Here is a 15592-nt window from a genome sequence, read left to right on the forward strand (position 1 = left end):
GACTCAATATCCATCTGGTGTTCAGGTGCAGGAGTTACAGTCTCCACCCAGAGCTAGCCAGGTGGTGAGGGACTGTGTCAAGGCCTGCCTCAACTCTACCTACGATTACATCTTCAATAACTGCCATGAGCTGTACAGCAGACAGTACCAACCTGTGGACACGGTGAGTCACGTGGTGATTAGCCAAGGGAGTCAGGAGCATCAGCACATTTACAGGAGTCAAGTACAATGCCTGATTCAAGATGTCAGAGAAGAAGCTTTGGCTTTGGCTTATCTGAAAAAAAGGACAATTTCCCAGACATTTCTGGGATGAGAGATGGGACAGTCCTGATATTTGTTTGTAGGATATTTTGATCTCTCTGCGAGGCAGGGGGAAAATCCAACTGATTTGTCTTATGGGCTTTGTAGAGGAATCTTTTTAGCGTATACTGTCTAGAAGAAATAAATGCACATCATTTACTGAAATCCATGTTATTAATGAAATGAAGAACACCAAAATGGTGAATCACTGTGTGTGTGTGTTAGTGACTGATTGTGTTCTGTTTTAATCCAGAACAAGGAGGAGCTCTCGCTGGAGGAACAGGGTCCAAGCATCAAGAACCTGGACTTCTGGCCCAAACTCATCACGCTCATTGTCTCCATCATTGAAGAGGACAGGAACTCCTACACGCCTGTTCTGAACCAGTTAGTAAATCAGAATACACTCTTATGCCCAGAACTTTACTCTTTGAAAATAGTAAGACACACTTGAGCAAATCACAACAGTTTTCCCGCTTGGCAGCAATTGGAAATAAGGAGGATTTTTTTTTTCCCAATGTTTTATTCCAAACATATTTTCTGACCAGTGAACCAAAACTAGTCACAATTCCAAAACAGCTGCTGGATTCTGACATAATGCTATACAGACACAGTTTGTCTGTCTTGGGGATTTGGAAAAAATGAAACAAGTTGTTTAAGGTATTTGATAATCAGGAGTTTTTGGTTTGACAAAATCATAAGTTAAATGTTAACAAAATCCCAAACCCAAATCTCTGTGAAGCCTGACATCTATTGGTAAAAAGTAGGTTGCCTGCTTCTTGGTGGCAGATGATGTCGCCACACATAGCATAAAAGTGGTGGTGATATCCCCTGCCACCACGGACCAGGCACACTAGAGGTCAGGCCTCACGGAGATCTTGGTTTGATTACTCTTTACTAAAACTGAACAGTGTTATGTCTTGCACTAAATCATGCCAAATTTACACAGTTGATTTTATCAAACAAGACCTTGACAGTCATTGAAAAGTTTTTGAATTTGATGCCCACATGAATGTGGGAACCCATGGGTTTAATATCATGTTTTTAATAGCCTGATCAGCTAGGCAGTAGGGAGAGCTTGCCAGTGGTTGGACTACCACTGATTAATGAATGCAAGCTTAATGAAGCAACTCTTGTATAGCTGTCTCTGAACTAATGTGTACCTGTATCTTACACTGGTACGTGACAGCTTTGGCTTTCATTTCTCTCCAGGTTTCCTCAAGAGCTGAACGTAGGGAAGGTGTCCGCAGAGGTTATGTGGACGTTGTTTGCACAAGACATGAAGTACGGTATGGAAGGTGAGTCTCAGTTGGTTTCTGATGTCCAGTCTATCTGTCCACTTCTCTTAATTTGCTGTGTCAAATTAAATATACAGCATACTGTCCTTTCCCTTGTCACCTTTCTTTTGCACTGATATTTCATTTTACGTTCAACAGAGTAACTCAAACATGATTTTTTTTTTTATCCCTCTCCTGTTTCAGTGTATGTGCATATGATAGTGTGCGGACATGAATGTGTGTCAAACAGTGAGGGAGCCAGGCTCTCAGCCCCACAGTGACTGTCAATAATCTGTATGTCTGCAGGTGGTGATTAGTGTGCGTCTGTGCAAAGCCTGGTCATTAAGCACTGTGTCAGCTTCTGTTTTTCCATCTTCATTCCTGTCTTTTTTATTTATCCTCTTCTGTTTTTCAGTCATGGATAATGTTGATGACAACGAGATGGAGCAGGGTGAGACGTTCTGTAGTGAAGTGGTGGTGTAGATCTATAGTACCCTACCACTCGTGTTTGGACTTGTCAGTTTTGACTGAAGACCCGACTTGGGACTTGCCTCTCTTGACTTGGAACTTGACAACACAAACCACGCTCTTTGTCTTGGTACTGATGAGAACACTCTATGGTGGCTCTGGAGGTAGCTCCACCTTTGGGCTTGGGAAGGAAAGAACGATTGGCCCTCTCAAGTTCCAGGGGCTTGTCAAACAGTTCTGGGCACATGGCTTCTGTCAGCATCATTGAAACAAATTGAACAGGGTCTTGTCTGGTCTCACTACACCGTCTCTGGCTCGGCAGTGTTGTTTGCAGCCACCATTGTGGCTAGCTTGCTACTGATGGAGCTAGCTCTTGTGGAGGGTGGTGGTTGTACAGTCGTTTGTTTTTATTTAAGAAACTCAGTTTACTGTAACTAAAGAGGTTTAATGGCATGAAAGAGTAGATATCAAGGTGAAAACCGGAGACACATCTACTATTTGTCTCTCTCGACATCCACATTTCACACAGTGTGTGCCTTAACCTCCCCTGTCCCTGAAAATACAAGACAGATCACAGTCCTGTTGTACTTAAATATGTCTCTTAGGCTCCCACTGACTATGTAATACAATATCAAATTGTTAGACACTATAGTGTAGTCTGTTGCCCTTCTCTGTTCTCTTCATGGCATGGATGTTGTATTGTGGAGTCACATGTACAGTAAGTCAGGGGTAAAGCTGACGAAGTGGAGGGTAAGAAAATGAGTGATGAACAAAGCTCCAGTGAAGCTGGTAATGGTAAGAGAGATGAGGACAGAACGGAGAAATTCTGGGCAGAAAAGATACTATGCTGTGCAGAAAGCAAAAGAGCGAAATAATAACTGTGCAGGGTGTGAAAGCTGCTTATGTCTCCCAGGAGTCTCTCTGTTCTTTGCAGTTCTGTGCTGTGCTGTATAGCACCACCTGTCCCCAGAGGCAGTGAGCTTTTATCCTACCCCCTGTCCTCAAGATCAATCCCACTATGCAGACTATCACTATCATAACGAATAAAATACAGGAGTGATGACCCCTTCATTTTCAGATGGCATTAATTGAAAAAATTATGGAAAATGGTTCAGAATTGGGGGCACTCTGAGATGGAAGGATTTTGCTCAGAAAGAACTGATACTGGAGTGAAGAGGAGAGTACTTGTGTGAAAAAAAATACTTAAGTAGAAGAGTAGCTTGCTAAAATGATCCTCAAATACTTGGTGATTTCTGAGCAAAATCATTAAGGTGTTGTGCATAGTGATGTGGGTCTTGCATACCATTTGATGGGAGTGCACTGTCTAATACGACTCAATGCTTTTTTTGACATAAAGCCCGAATCTGCAATTCGTGTGACACCCCAGTGGGCACAAAATGGTTGGGTGGATACTGTCTGCATTCTGGATAGACTCAGTTTAGTTGAATCTGCACTACAATGAAAATTTTAAAGCCCCAAGTTTGCACACACTGCAGATAGGGCTTTGAAATTAAAACTTTAAAGTAGGAGTTAAAGCTCACAAAATAATTGAAGTACTGACTTTTAGAATTACTCCCAAAGATAGTGTCTCTACCTAAATCAGAAAAAAAAAAAGAAAACCATCTCTAGATCACTTTCATGTCTGGATATTGTGCGTATTAGGTATACTTTGTGTGTGGGTGTGTGTGCATGTATGTTGTCTTTCTGTTTTAATTTTAGGCTTTTGTAATGATGCATTTTTTTTTCTGTCATATTAGCCAGTTCTCACCTGTCCTTGGAGTAATTTTAGATTAGAACTTGGATTTAGAATGAACATCGTTAATCAGTGGTCTTCATAAATGTGTGTGATTATGAATTGTTGCTGCCACACGTCCACATTGATGAACCAGTTTGTCATCCACTTCAAACTGTGACAGACTGATCCCTTATGAGTCTGGAAAAAAACCATTCAGTGGGTTTAGGTTGCCCTTCCCACTCCAGCCCTGTCTCGCTCATTTAAACATCCCAGGACTTCAAAACTCCCCTCTCAGGCTGTTTTTGTTTTTTGTATCATCCACAGAGCATGAGAAGCACAGGCTGTGTAAGAGCGCTGATTACATGAACCTGCACTTCAAGGTCAAGTGGCTCTACAATGAATATGTCAAGGAGCTGCCGAGCTTTAAGGGTGTTGTCCCCGACTACCCGTCGTAAGTGTCCAAGACTTGAACAAACATAAGAAGAAAATGTGAACTTGGAACTGATTAATATTATAAGGCATTTGCTGCATGCATAGACTGCCTTCTGGTACAATGAATGCATATATTATTGTATTATAACTGTAGTTCCTTGTCTTGTTAGAGACCTTAAATGATCGATGAACCTCCAAGAAATTATTATTATTAATAATTAACTCTTTACATCTTTTTCTTCCCTCGCAGATGGTTCTTACAGTTTGTGCTACAGTGGCTGGATGAAAATGAAGATGTGTCCATGGAGTTTATGCATGGAGCCCTAGAGAGAGACAAAAAAGATGGAGTAAGAAGCTTTTGTACAATGTGTAGCCAATCAGTTCTGTTAGAATATTGCATCATAAATTTCCTTTTCATCAGTTCCTTCAAAACAGTGAGCTCGCACGTGCCGTTAAATCACATTAATAGATGAATTCTGAAAATGTTTTACTGGCAATTTTTTTTTCTGCAAATTGGGTTACTATACATGCCATTATTGAGATTTGATTGAGCTGGCAGTGGAAAAATTGTAGCACTAAAATATGTGACCAACAATGTATGGTTGTAATAATGTAATGATGGGCAACATTAGCCAATGAAATAAACCCATGTGACTACCCACCACACAGCCATTTGGGCTTCAGTTTGGTTCAAGGTGTTATGTTAAAGTTAAAATTGCCATGTAGCATGTGCAGGTTTCTCACGTACTGTCTCCCGTGAAGGTACAGTGTGTATGGATAATACCTAAAAGTGTTTGTGTGCTGTTTGTGTTTTTCCTCCGCCACCACAGTTCCAGCAGACGTCGGAGCATGCCTTGTTCTCCTGCTCCGTGGTGGACATCTTCACCCAGCTCAACCAGAGCTTTGAAATCATCAAGAAACTGGAGTGCCCTGACCCGAACGTCATGGCTCAGTACAGCCGCCGATTCTCCAAGGTAACCCACTCCACTGGCCAACGATGAAATGGGAAACACTGCTCTCACAAACCTGTCTGCTAGTTTTGTGTAATAATAATAATAAGAAGAACAATCATTATTTATTCAGCACTTTCCAGGACCAACCTAGAAAGTGTCTCACAAACAAGAGAAATAAAAGACAAAAAGACACAAAAATATATAAATGAATATTAGTGTGCCACTAGAACAAATAACAGACAATGTAACAAGAAATCAATAGGGCTATCCGTTACTCGGGATTTCTTTGTTCAACCAAATTTCCTATCTCCATAATTGATTAATTAATAGTCATCATCCAGGCCCAAACTCCACAGGATCAGAAGAATAGAGCTCTTACACTTTTTTAAATTTGTTTCATTTGCAGTTATCAGAGCTATGTGAGACCTGTTTTGGGTTTGGCCCTGAAATTTTCCATATTTATTAAAGATATCATATGAGGACTGTCCGGACCTGTTCTCTGCCAAAACAGCTTTGACTCTGTTGTTCTAACTATGCCTTGTTATTCAAGTTTCCTAGTAATAACCTCACATTAGACCAGGAAAATTGCTCCAGCAAAATGCCCACAGTATTGTCTGGAGGGACATTCACATTTGTCTAAAAGGAATTTGATATCTCCTCATTAAATAGAAATGTTGAATTGGATATAATCCTTTCCTCCCAGGGGCAGCTCTGGCACAGTTTGAGGATTGGTTTTCTGCATGCCAGAGAATACATGAAGGGGCATCTGAGACTCTAATAGTATTATTACTAATAGTTTTAGGGGAACGTTCCCTTTGAAATACTGAATAACAGCCCAACATGTTTCCCACTTTCAACATTATAAGCAATATGATTATAACTAAGAAATTGGACTTTAAAATGTTTGAACTGAAATTAACAGTTTTTTTTTTCTCTCTCTCCACCGTCACAGACCATTGCCAAAGTTCTTCTGCAGTACAGTGCCATTTTGACCAAGAGCTTTCCTACCTACATTGACAAAGAGAAGATTGTAAGTCGTCACTATCACAATGTATTACCTTTTTTTAATCCACATTTTGTATATCATTCAGCAAAATCCACCCCAAAATTGTCTGATTGTCTGATATGTCTTATTTATTTATTTATTTATTTTTTAATAGGCCCTTTTTAAAATGACTTCCCAAAGTTTCAGAGAGATATTTTGCTTAGCCTTTATTTATTTATTTATTTTGTTTTGTTTTGTTTTCTGTCATAGACCATAACAAATATCAAATCACACCGAATTTTACAGATCATTTAAATTTAACATTGAGGAAAATGAAAATTTATTCCACGGTGGCAATCCTTTCGCTCATTTGCAATCATTTTCTCATCAGGAAGTTAGGTTGCTTTTCTATTACACAGAAGACCCTACATGAATTAATAATACATAAGATATAGATATATACTATGAAAGGCTTGCAGATACAATGTAAGGCAATAGCACAATTCAGTTAAGAGTATATATAAATTGACAGAAACAAGGTATTTTGAATGTGGTGTTTGTGGAGTCCCTGCTGCAAGTGCATCTCTGTATTCAGACTGTATTCTTGGCCTGTCTTTCCCTCGGCCCTCTCGTAGCCCTGCGTCCTGATGAACAATGTGCAGCAGCTAAGAATCCAGCTGGAGAAGATGTTTGAGTCCATGGGTGCCAAACAGGTAGGTAGAAACACAAAGCTGTGGAAAGGACGATACCTGAGTTCAAATGTTTTCTTTGAAAGATGGGTAGGAGTCAGTGTGGACTCTTTGAAACCCCAGTAAAAGTTGTGAAAGGGAACTTTTTCATATGGAACTTGTGATTTCTACTAATGTCTGATGTTTATATATCAAACCGTTCCCTATATAAAGTGATGGAGTGCCAGAAAAACAAGGAAAAATGAAATTGAATAAGAAATGTAATGGCAAAAGTGTTCATTTTGACATGGTAATGAGTTGCTGATGTATGGAAGAAGTATGTCAATGAGGTGCTGACTGAGATGTGACTCTAAAGTGGCTGTCGAGAGCACTGCGCCAAAGTGCTGTTCAAGAGCTTGACTATTACTGCTTTTCAGCCAAGTGGGAGGAACCTGCTCAGCTGAAGTTCACTAAGTGTCTCATCATCTCTGTACTAAAAAAGCTGTTTGTGTTTCTGTGTGTCAGGTTGCTATACAGGAAGCAATGGTATGTACAGTGGTGGTAGTTCTGTCTGTTAAGAGTAAATGTCCATTAGTGCTGCATTAGGACATAGTCTGGGCCATAGTGGCCTCTGTAGAGCAGGGATACTAAAGCAGTTTAGGCCAGGGGCCAGTTCACTAGACAGTTGTCTGAAAAGAAGCAAACAATTTTGGGAAAAAAGAAAAGAAAATGACCAGAAAATTAGCACAAAAAGAAAAAAAATACTGTATATTACCATAAATTTGTTTAAAAAAAAAAAAAAAAGAAAGAAAAGAAAAAGAAAAATAATAAAAAGGAAAATAATTTCCCCAAAAAATGAAAAATAAAAAGGACTGAAGTGAATTTTGCTCAGATGGTGAAATAAAACCTTCCAGAGCAAAAGCTTTACTATCCGCGGGCTCCTTGGATTCAAAGGGTAAAAGGGAAACCCTGAGATCGCAGCAACCATCAGTGCCCGGGGCCGGACTCTGAGTATCTCTGCTGTGCACTGTAGACTGCAGTGAATATGTTACGGTTGGTTTGTATAGCAAAGTAAACCCTCCATGCTGGTGTTTTATGTGACAGTGTCAATGAAAGTAGAGCCTTATTGTAGATCAATACTGTCACAGGTTTGACCCTGTGCTGGTTAATAAACTAGAGTGTTGCATCAGCATTTAATTAAATAAAGTTCTCCACATCCGTGTCCTCAGTGTAGCTACCATAAGGACAATCAATAGATTCCCTGTTAGCTTTGACCTCCCTCTGCTTAGAGTCCCAGCCACATAACTACTGCTATTGCATATAGTGTTTTATTTTATTGTTGCAGCTATAGAGTTAGCATTTTACAGAACAGGCTGGTTAGTTGTAGGGCAGTAGCATACAAAAGTGAAGCTAAAGTTTAAACCAATGTGTTCACTTCACCATTAAAGCAAGATGAACTGGTGGAGGAGGAGGAGGAGGAAGGAGAGGAGGTAGGTTTGCATCTTGATCTGAGCAGAGCTGTTTGCCCAAATAAATTCATGTCTTTCAATGCTTTAATCATATTGATTGTGTGAAGTATATTAGTAATATATTACCTCTGGTTTGGACAGCAGGCCAAAACTGCGGATGAGGAGGCAAAGACTCTGGTGGGTGCAGTAAATTGGTAGCAATTTAGTTTAAAGCTTTGCCCTAAATTGTATTGTAGTTACAGTAGTCCTTACATTTTGACGCAGCCAATCTGTTGCTATCAGTTGGCTATAATTAGCTCCATGTAGTATTCATGGGACTGTAAGGTTTGGTTGCTCATTGAGAATAAAACAGTGCCCACCCTTTCTGTCTTTTTCACCCTATTAGTTGGGTATGTATTAGAACTCATTATTCACTGTATCATTTTGTGTCACTCACTAATTACATGGTAATTAGCAACAGTTATGTTAACACGGTCATTTATCTGACGCTCTTAACTAGAGTGAGCAAAAATGAATGAGCTGCTGTGGGCTCGGTGTCCTGCTTTAACACAACTCAACAGGACACAAGCTGTTTGAGTTGTGTATAGTTTTTGTATATTGTGTATAGTTTCTCTAGTGTATAGATTAGCCCTACTAGAGCCCTCCAAAATCCTGAAACACCATGTGTTAAAGGAAAAATCCACCCTAAAATGCTGGAACACTGTTAAAATACCTGTTAATTAAAAAAAAAAAACAAAAAAAAAAAACTTGCACCTCAGGGTTAGGTTTAATTTGTGATATTTTTATTACTCATGATTAACTAAAGAGATTCTCATTTAAAGAGAAATGATGTTAAGGTGCATTAATATTTTTCCTGCAGTTTAACAGCAGAAACATTAAATTAAATGGCAGGTTTTCGTGTTAAGTCATGAAAATCAAAGCAAAGGCTTCTATCTTCAAAAAAAATCTTTCTTGAGCCACCATGTTGCCCCAGCCTCAATGCATGCATATACATGTCATATAGATAAATGTAACATGTTGGAAGAGGCTGAAAAGAAGTTGGACAACATAGGTAATCACTAACTGAAGAAAATATAGACAGTGTTTGCAGAGAGTGGGTACACCATAAAATAATAACCATGTTAATAACGACATTTCATCACAAAATAACAGTTTGAGTGCACTTTGCACATCAGAGAGTGATGATATATAACAGTGAAACAGCATCTGAAGATGGATTTTTCCTTTAATCACCTTTGATGTACATGTTGAGTTCCTTTATTTTGTACTGAGTGGAGTGGAGGATCTCTTTTATTGTCTTTTGCATTAAAGTCTTTGTTGAGCTCCATGACTGGATGGAGTTAGATGGTGGTTACATTTAGGTTCCTATTTTGTGCAGGCTGGAAAGATTGAAGTGTTGTGTGGAAGTAAGATGTTAAACTACAGGGAGGAGAGGAAGTGATCAAATTCATGCTTGTACGCTCTGGCATTTCTTCTGATAAGTTGCTGCTACAAATCCAATCTTTCCCTGGACATGAAACAGCAAATTTTTTTTTTTTCCCTCGTTGGAGTTTATTCAGTGTCGTAAAGGTTGTAATGCTGTGTTTTACATATGAAACAAAAGCTTTTGTTGCTTACTTTCACGTTCAGACCATCAAAATATATGTATTTACAGCACGTTGTTGTAAAATCGCCATCATGTCATGTCTGTTTTTGTTTTGTTTTCTTGTATGTTTTTCTCTTTCTCCAGCCTGACAATAGAAAGCTAGCATGGCAGGTGGGTGAGGGCAGATTCACTGTTGGGCACTTGACTGCATATAGCATATATTCATTCACTACTCATTATTAGTGTTTGTGATAAGTAAAATAAGTATTTTGAGATGGCTTTCCAAAGTTCACTGTGACTTTGTGTTGCTTTTCCGCTCACATCACTAGTTTGAGGAGAGTGTGGAGGAAGAAGAGGAAGTAGGAGAGGAAGGAGAAAAAATTGAGGTTGAGGTTTGTCGCGCTTCAACGTTTCGTCAGTGATATTAACCCCAAACATCGTGCACGTTGTCCTGTTCAGTCATGGTCGTACATAGCTGCCCCTGTTTTTGCTCAAAGCAAAAATCACAGTCATACTCTTGTGTCCTTGCTGCGTTGCCCCTCTGGTGGAACAAGACCTCCCTGTGATTTCCATGATGGCTTTTACCATGTCCAGTATTTTATGGTCATCTGTGGTGAATTTCTGTGTTCAGTCTTTGCCTCCCTTCAGTGGACTTTGTGGCATTTTCCCCCACCCGTCCTTAAAATGTGTCCCGTATTTCCATTTTCTGTTGATCCTTTTTTAAATTTCTGTTTTCTTTTCATTTCTGTTTTATTTACAATAGACTGACACAGAGAAGGTGGGTAGCCTGCACCAGTGATGCAAATATAGCACATTCTCCACTATGCAAAATATCCAGTACAGTACTCTGTTGTTATCTAGGCAGATCTGAGGTTCTGCAGTAGTTCTGTAGACTTGAATCTTGCTTAGACTTTTGATCTCCAAGTTGACTTCAGTGTATTTTACAACAAAAAAGGATGTTTTGACATTTCTTGTTTGATTTTTCTCTTGCTCAAAAAAACAAAAAAGATGGATACACCAGTAGATCAGGTAGGTTACATACATACTGGAATTTACAGTATTGGGAATGATAGTAATGCTGTCATTTCTCTTTAAACAATTATTATTTCCTAGTTTCCTACACAATAATGATGAAAATTAGATCCCAAATGGCAAATGACAATTAACTGGGCTCCTGTTTCACCCCCACCCCCTCCCATCCCCATGCTTTCTTAGTCTAAAAATGCAAATGGAGAGAAAAAGGTGAGTGTAGGTATACTTGTGTGTATATAAATACACACAAACACATTGCCTCTCAGGCAAAAACAAAAAGCATACATTGTATACCAAACACAATGCAATCCATTTCAAGTTGCCCTTCCTGCCCTGAAGCCTTCCTTGTGTGTGATGTAGCAGAAACTTCTGAGTTGCTCCTCACTAATAGCAGCAGGAAACCCTGTTGGATCATAGACTTAATGAGCCACACCATGTCTTCCTCCGTGCCGCTGAGGGCTGCCTCAAGGCAGTGCTTATTTTGATAATGTCTTCCTGGGTTTAGACATATTGAGGAAAATTCATAGATTTCCCACTTTCCTAGATCTACCCTGTGTCCCTGTGCCTCTAAGATCTCTTGTAAGACATACCTCCCATACCATGTTAAACTTTTTGTTTTAATCTGCTCCCTTTGAAAAGGAGGAACTGACTGTTAAAAAGGTGGGTTAGTCTGACTGAATGTGTTCATTTTTAACTAACCAGTGAAAAAGATGCTATAGTAGACTTGACCTGTCTTAGCCTAAAATCACAAAGTGGGGCTGCAAAAGAGAATAGTATCCCATCTCCGTAACTGAGACACTGCAGATTTCACCTTATTTGATGAAATTCTGGTGTTATCTCTCGAGACTTAAGAGCAATATGTTTCAGTATGTTTCCTAAAGTGAGGCAAATGAACGCTTTGTTCAGAGATATCTGGACTCCCCAAAATTTGGCTCTCATCCCTTTAATTTCCTTTTGTGCATCACCAAGTGGGCCAACATGAGGTCACACTGAATGATTGCCTCTTGCTACTAAGTTGAAGTCATTAACTTGCAAAGATGCCCAGTGCAGCTTTAAGAAACCACATAAGAATAACTGAATGAAAAAAGGTCAGTTGGAATGGGAAAAAAAATAGCCCATTGTGAAATACTATTAGTTAAATAGTTGTGCGTGCTCTTTGTTGATAGGAACACAAATATGATTTTGTTTTTGATAGAATGTATTTTCTTTTTTTGTTGTTTTCCTTTTATAGTAATCGGTTTATGGAAGTCTTGCTTTTCCATATATCAGAGCACCTATCAACTGGAATATCTTTGTATTAGTTTTGGTTTCTAGACTGATCTGGATGTATTATCAAGGCATTATTATTTGTCAGCTGGCAGACATTTTAACTTGTTATTCCTCTGAGTTATAGCATATGCCTTCACATTTCTTATTCAAACCAGTTACACATTTCTTTTCTGTGCTTGTGTTTACTTGTCTTTCTGTAGATGGACACAGAGGCCAGTGACTTACTCAGTGATCTGCAAGTCAAGCTGAACAATGTGCTGGATGAACTGAGCAGTACATTTGGGAACAGGTAATCCTGACACACACACACACACACACACACACACACATGGATGCACACAGACCTTTCCAACAGATGCAGTCATTTACACATTTGTTTCTGTTGTGTTTTCCTCGTTTCTCCCCAGTTTCCAGAACCGTATCAATGACTGTATGAGACAGATGGCCTCTCTGCTGTACCAGATCAAAGGACAAATCAACGCCAGCAACAAAAACCAGGTGGAGGCCGACTCTGACAACATGCTGCGGCCTCTCATGGATTTCCTGGATGGAAAGTGAGTGGATTTAATAGGCAGGCTTTTCAAGGTTATAAGTATATTTTAAGTGTTTGGATGACACTTTAATCTCGTGGCAAATAGTATTGTCACAATATCACATGAACAAGGAAAAACATCTCACAGTTTATTGGCACATTTGCTGCAAATTCTGCAGAGGAGTGTTGATGTTGATTGGGTGTCTCAGTCTGTTCTGTAACTAAAATAGATCAATAAGTAAATATGTAGCTAGATGAATAAATAAAATTGCTTCTTGCAACAAATTTGTCAGACACTTGAACTGGGATTCAGTTCATCTGTTTGATGTCTGTATTGTCAGCTGTTTGAATCTGACTGTAGTCCACTGTCCACTCTGCTTCTTCATCTTGTTCTTCTACTTCTTGTTCTTCTTCTCCATCTTACTCTTCTTCACTTCTCCCCTCTTCCTCCATCTATTCTCCTTCTTTTCCACTTCCATTTCTTCTTCCTCTTCATCCAGTCATCATATTTACTCTCTCTGGAGGTATCACTGAAATGATATTTTAGCTTGCAGAACACGTGTTGAAAGTACATTTTATGGTCCAGTGTTTGTTACTTCCAGCTACATTGAACCTGAGAATAACATGTATGTAAATGCGTGTTTTTTCCAGGCTGACGCTGTTTGCCACCGTCTGTGAGAAGACAGTTTTGAAGCGCGTCCTAAAGGAGCTGTGGAGGATTGTAATGAGCAGCTTGGAGAAGACCATTGTCCTGCCGCAGGGCAACGACACCTTTGTAAGCTCAGCAACTTCAAGTTTTCTGTTTTAAATTCAGCTTTTGCAGACCTTATGAATACGCAGATTTGAATTTGAAGTGTGCAGAAATGAAACCGAGATTTAGAGATTAATAATGCAGGAGTGAATTAATTATTGCACCTTCAGATTCGCACAGGTGATCTCAGTACCTGCAGGATACAGCTAACTCAACAGTGATGCTACTAGCCTGTCTTCATGCCTTTTTGCCATGACAAAGTACTGTTGTGTATGATCTGTTGACAGTAGAGACAGTCCAATATGTAAAATTAAAAATAAATAAATAAGATCCAGGCTAGTAAAAACACAGAATAGATGGAAATGAGATTAGATGGGTGAGTTGAGAGTGCGTATCTCTCTAATCTATTTATGCTATGTAGGCACTTTTAGTGTTTCGATCTATAAGAGTAATCCTTAAAGGGATGGTTGACCCCTTTTGAAAAATGTGATATTAGCCCCTAGCTGCTATGTAGCACAGTAGTGGTGCTATTTTCTCTCATCGTTACTGAGTGCTGGATACTGGCCTGAGGATAGAAGACAGCACCACTACTGTCCTACATAGCAGCAGGGAGAGGTGAGATAACATCACATTTTCCAAAATGGGTGAACTATCCCTTTAATGTACTTAGACTTTGCTGCGGCAAAATGTGTTAGAGTGGGGTCACCATGGTTCATTGTTTAATAATTTAATTTTATGTGCACAAAAACAAGTCAGTTCAAATTGTTTCAGACAATAATGTCACTATGTGTCTAAAACAAAATTAGAAGGAGCAGTTTAAATATTGCTGCCATCTTGGGAGTGGAGCAAGGAAAACAAGAATAGAGATGCTTTCTCAGTAAATATCTAATCATTCATTCATATTTTAAATAACCAGCAGCAATCTGAGTTTACTTCTTCCTTCTGTTCAGGGAGCACAAATCCTCTCAGCAGCCAAAGAACTGGGTCAGCTTTCCAAACTCAAGGTACTGTAATATGTTCAACCTACCATCATAATGCCTTAAAGTACTTTACACTTTTTTTAAAATGCCCAGCTCTTGTTTATTAGAAACAGATAAGAACTAACTGCAACAATAGCCATTCAAAAAAAAAAAAAAAAAAAGTAATACTATGTAATTAACTCTGCTGTTTTTTTGCTCATATCCTTTGGTTGTGTAGGATCATATGGCAGGGGAGGCCAAGAGCCTGTCCCCCAGACAGTGTGCTGTCATGGATGTGGCACTGGACACTATCAAGGTCAGTTTATACTGTGGTTTTGGTTTCATGAAGATGTACGGTGGACGGGTCGAATTTGCTTCATCCACTATTTATCCTGTATCCAAAGGTTACAGAGCCAGTCTTGTGAACCTAGGTTTGTTAGTTTAAAACTAAGGCTAGGTTAGGAAAATGTGTGCAGTTGAAATGGATAACAGCAATTCAAAAGTGACAGATGTTGGGCAGGTATTGCCTCTCTAACATCAGCTACTGCAGCTACACACTGGACAGCTGCTGAACACCACACCCGTATACCCACAGAAAACGGATGGTTTGTGCTGGGTCCCTTTATTGCAGTTAAGGGAAATCTTAATCGTATGGTATAACTCCAGTGATATTCCAGAGAACTGTGTACCTTCAACATCATGATAACAGTGTGGAGAGGGGCTTTCTCTGTTCACACAGCAGTAAAGAAATGGTTTACTGAGTGGCCTGCACAGAGCCCAGACCTGAACCCCACTCAGCACCACTGGGAAAAATCTGAAATATGACTGCAAACCAGGCACCCAACATCAGTGCCCGACCTCAGTGATGCTCTTGTGTCTGAATGGGAGCAGCCCTCGCAGCCACATTCAAAATCTAATGAGAAGCCTGCTCAGAACAGTGGAGGAACAACTCCATCTTAATGCCTAAGATTTTGAAATTACATGTTGAACAGGTACATATAATATGAGTGCGGTGTTCTGGTATCCATGCACTTTTGGCCTTGTAGTACATATATATATAAGATAAGATAAGGTAAGAAAAGATAAGCTTAATGGGGGAAATTTACATGTTACAGCAGCTCACAAGAAACAGACAAGAACTGAGGAAAGATAGCTGATAAATGATAAAAGATAAAATAAA

General features: G+C 39.4%; 1 protein-coding gene across 8 annotated transcripts in view; it reads left to right on the forward strand.

Annotated features, from left to right (window-relative positions):
- The window catches only part of unc13bb (unc-13 homolog Bb (C. elegans)), a 90864-nt gene that overhangs the window by 68154 nt on the left and 7118 nt on the right, over nt 1-15592 (forward strand). For 3 of the 8 annotated variants that reach the window (XR_003929092.1, XM_030065391.1, XM_030065397.1), the window contains 21 exons: nt 26-163; nt 554-684; nt 1510-1595; nt 4102-4228; nt 4460-4556; nt 5040-5183; nt 6115-6192; nt 6783-6860; nt 7341-7361; nt 8264-8305; nt 8426-8461; nt 10014-10040; nt 10633-10647; nt 10878-10898; nt 11085-11111; nt 11541-11561; nt 12371-12459; nt 12578-12724; nt 13354-13477; nt 14404-14457; nt 14651-14728. Coding sequence is in view for 7 of the 8 variants with exons in the window: in XM_030065391.1 (XP_029921251.1) it covers nt 26-163; nt 554-684; nt 1510-1595; nt 4102-4228; nt 4460-4556; nt 5040-5183; nt 6115-6192; nt 6783-6860; nt 7341-7361; nt 8264-8305; nt 8426-8461; nt 10014-10040; nt 10633-10647; nt 10878-10898; nt 11085-11111; nt 11541-11561; nt 12371-12459; nt 12578-12724; nt 13354-13477; nt 14404-14457; nt 14651-14728 (1581 nt within the window). In the remaining variant the exon portion in view is untranslated. Of the gene's footprint in view, nt 1-25; nt 164-553; nt 685-1509; nt 1596-4101; nt 4229-4459; nt 4557-5039; nt 5184-6114; nt 6193-6782; nt 6861-7340; nt 7362-8263; nt 8306-8425; nt 10124-10632; nt 10648-10877; nt 10899-11084; nt 11112-11540; nt 11562-12370; nt 12460-12577; nt 12725-13353; nt 13478-14403; nt 14458-14650; nt 14729-15592 lie in introns of those variants that run through there. The other 5 variants (XM_030065394.1, XM_030065393.1, XM_030065395.1 and 2 more) reach the window with 5 other exon arrangements.

Source organism: Myripristis murdjan, chromosome 12 (assembly GCF_902150065.1).
Source record: "Myripristis murdjan chromosome 12, fMyrMur1.1, whole genome shotgun sequence".
Classification (NCBI taxonomy): Eukaryota; Metazoa; Chordata; class Actinopteri; order Holocentriformes; family Holocentridae; genus Myripristis; species Myripristis murdjan.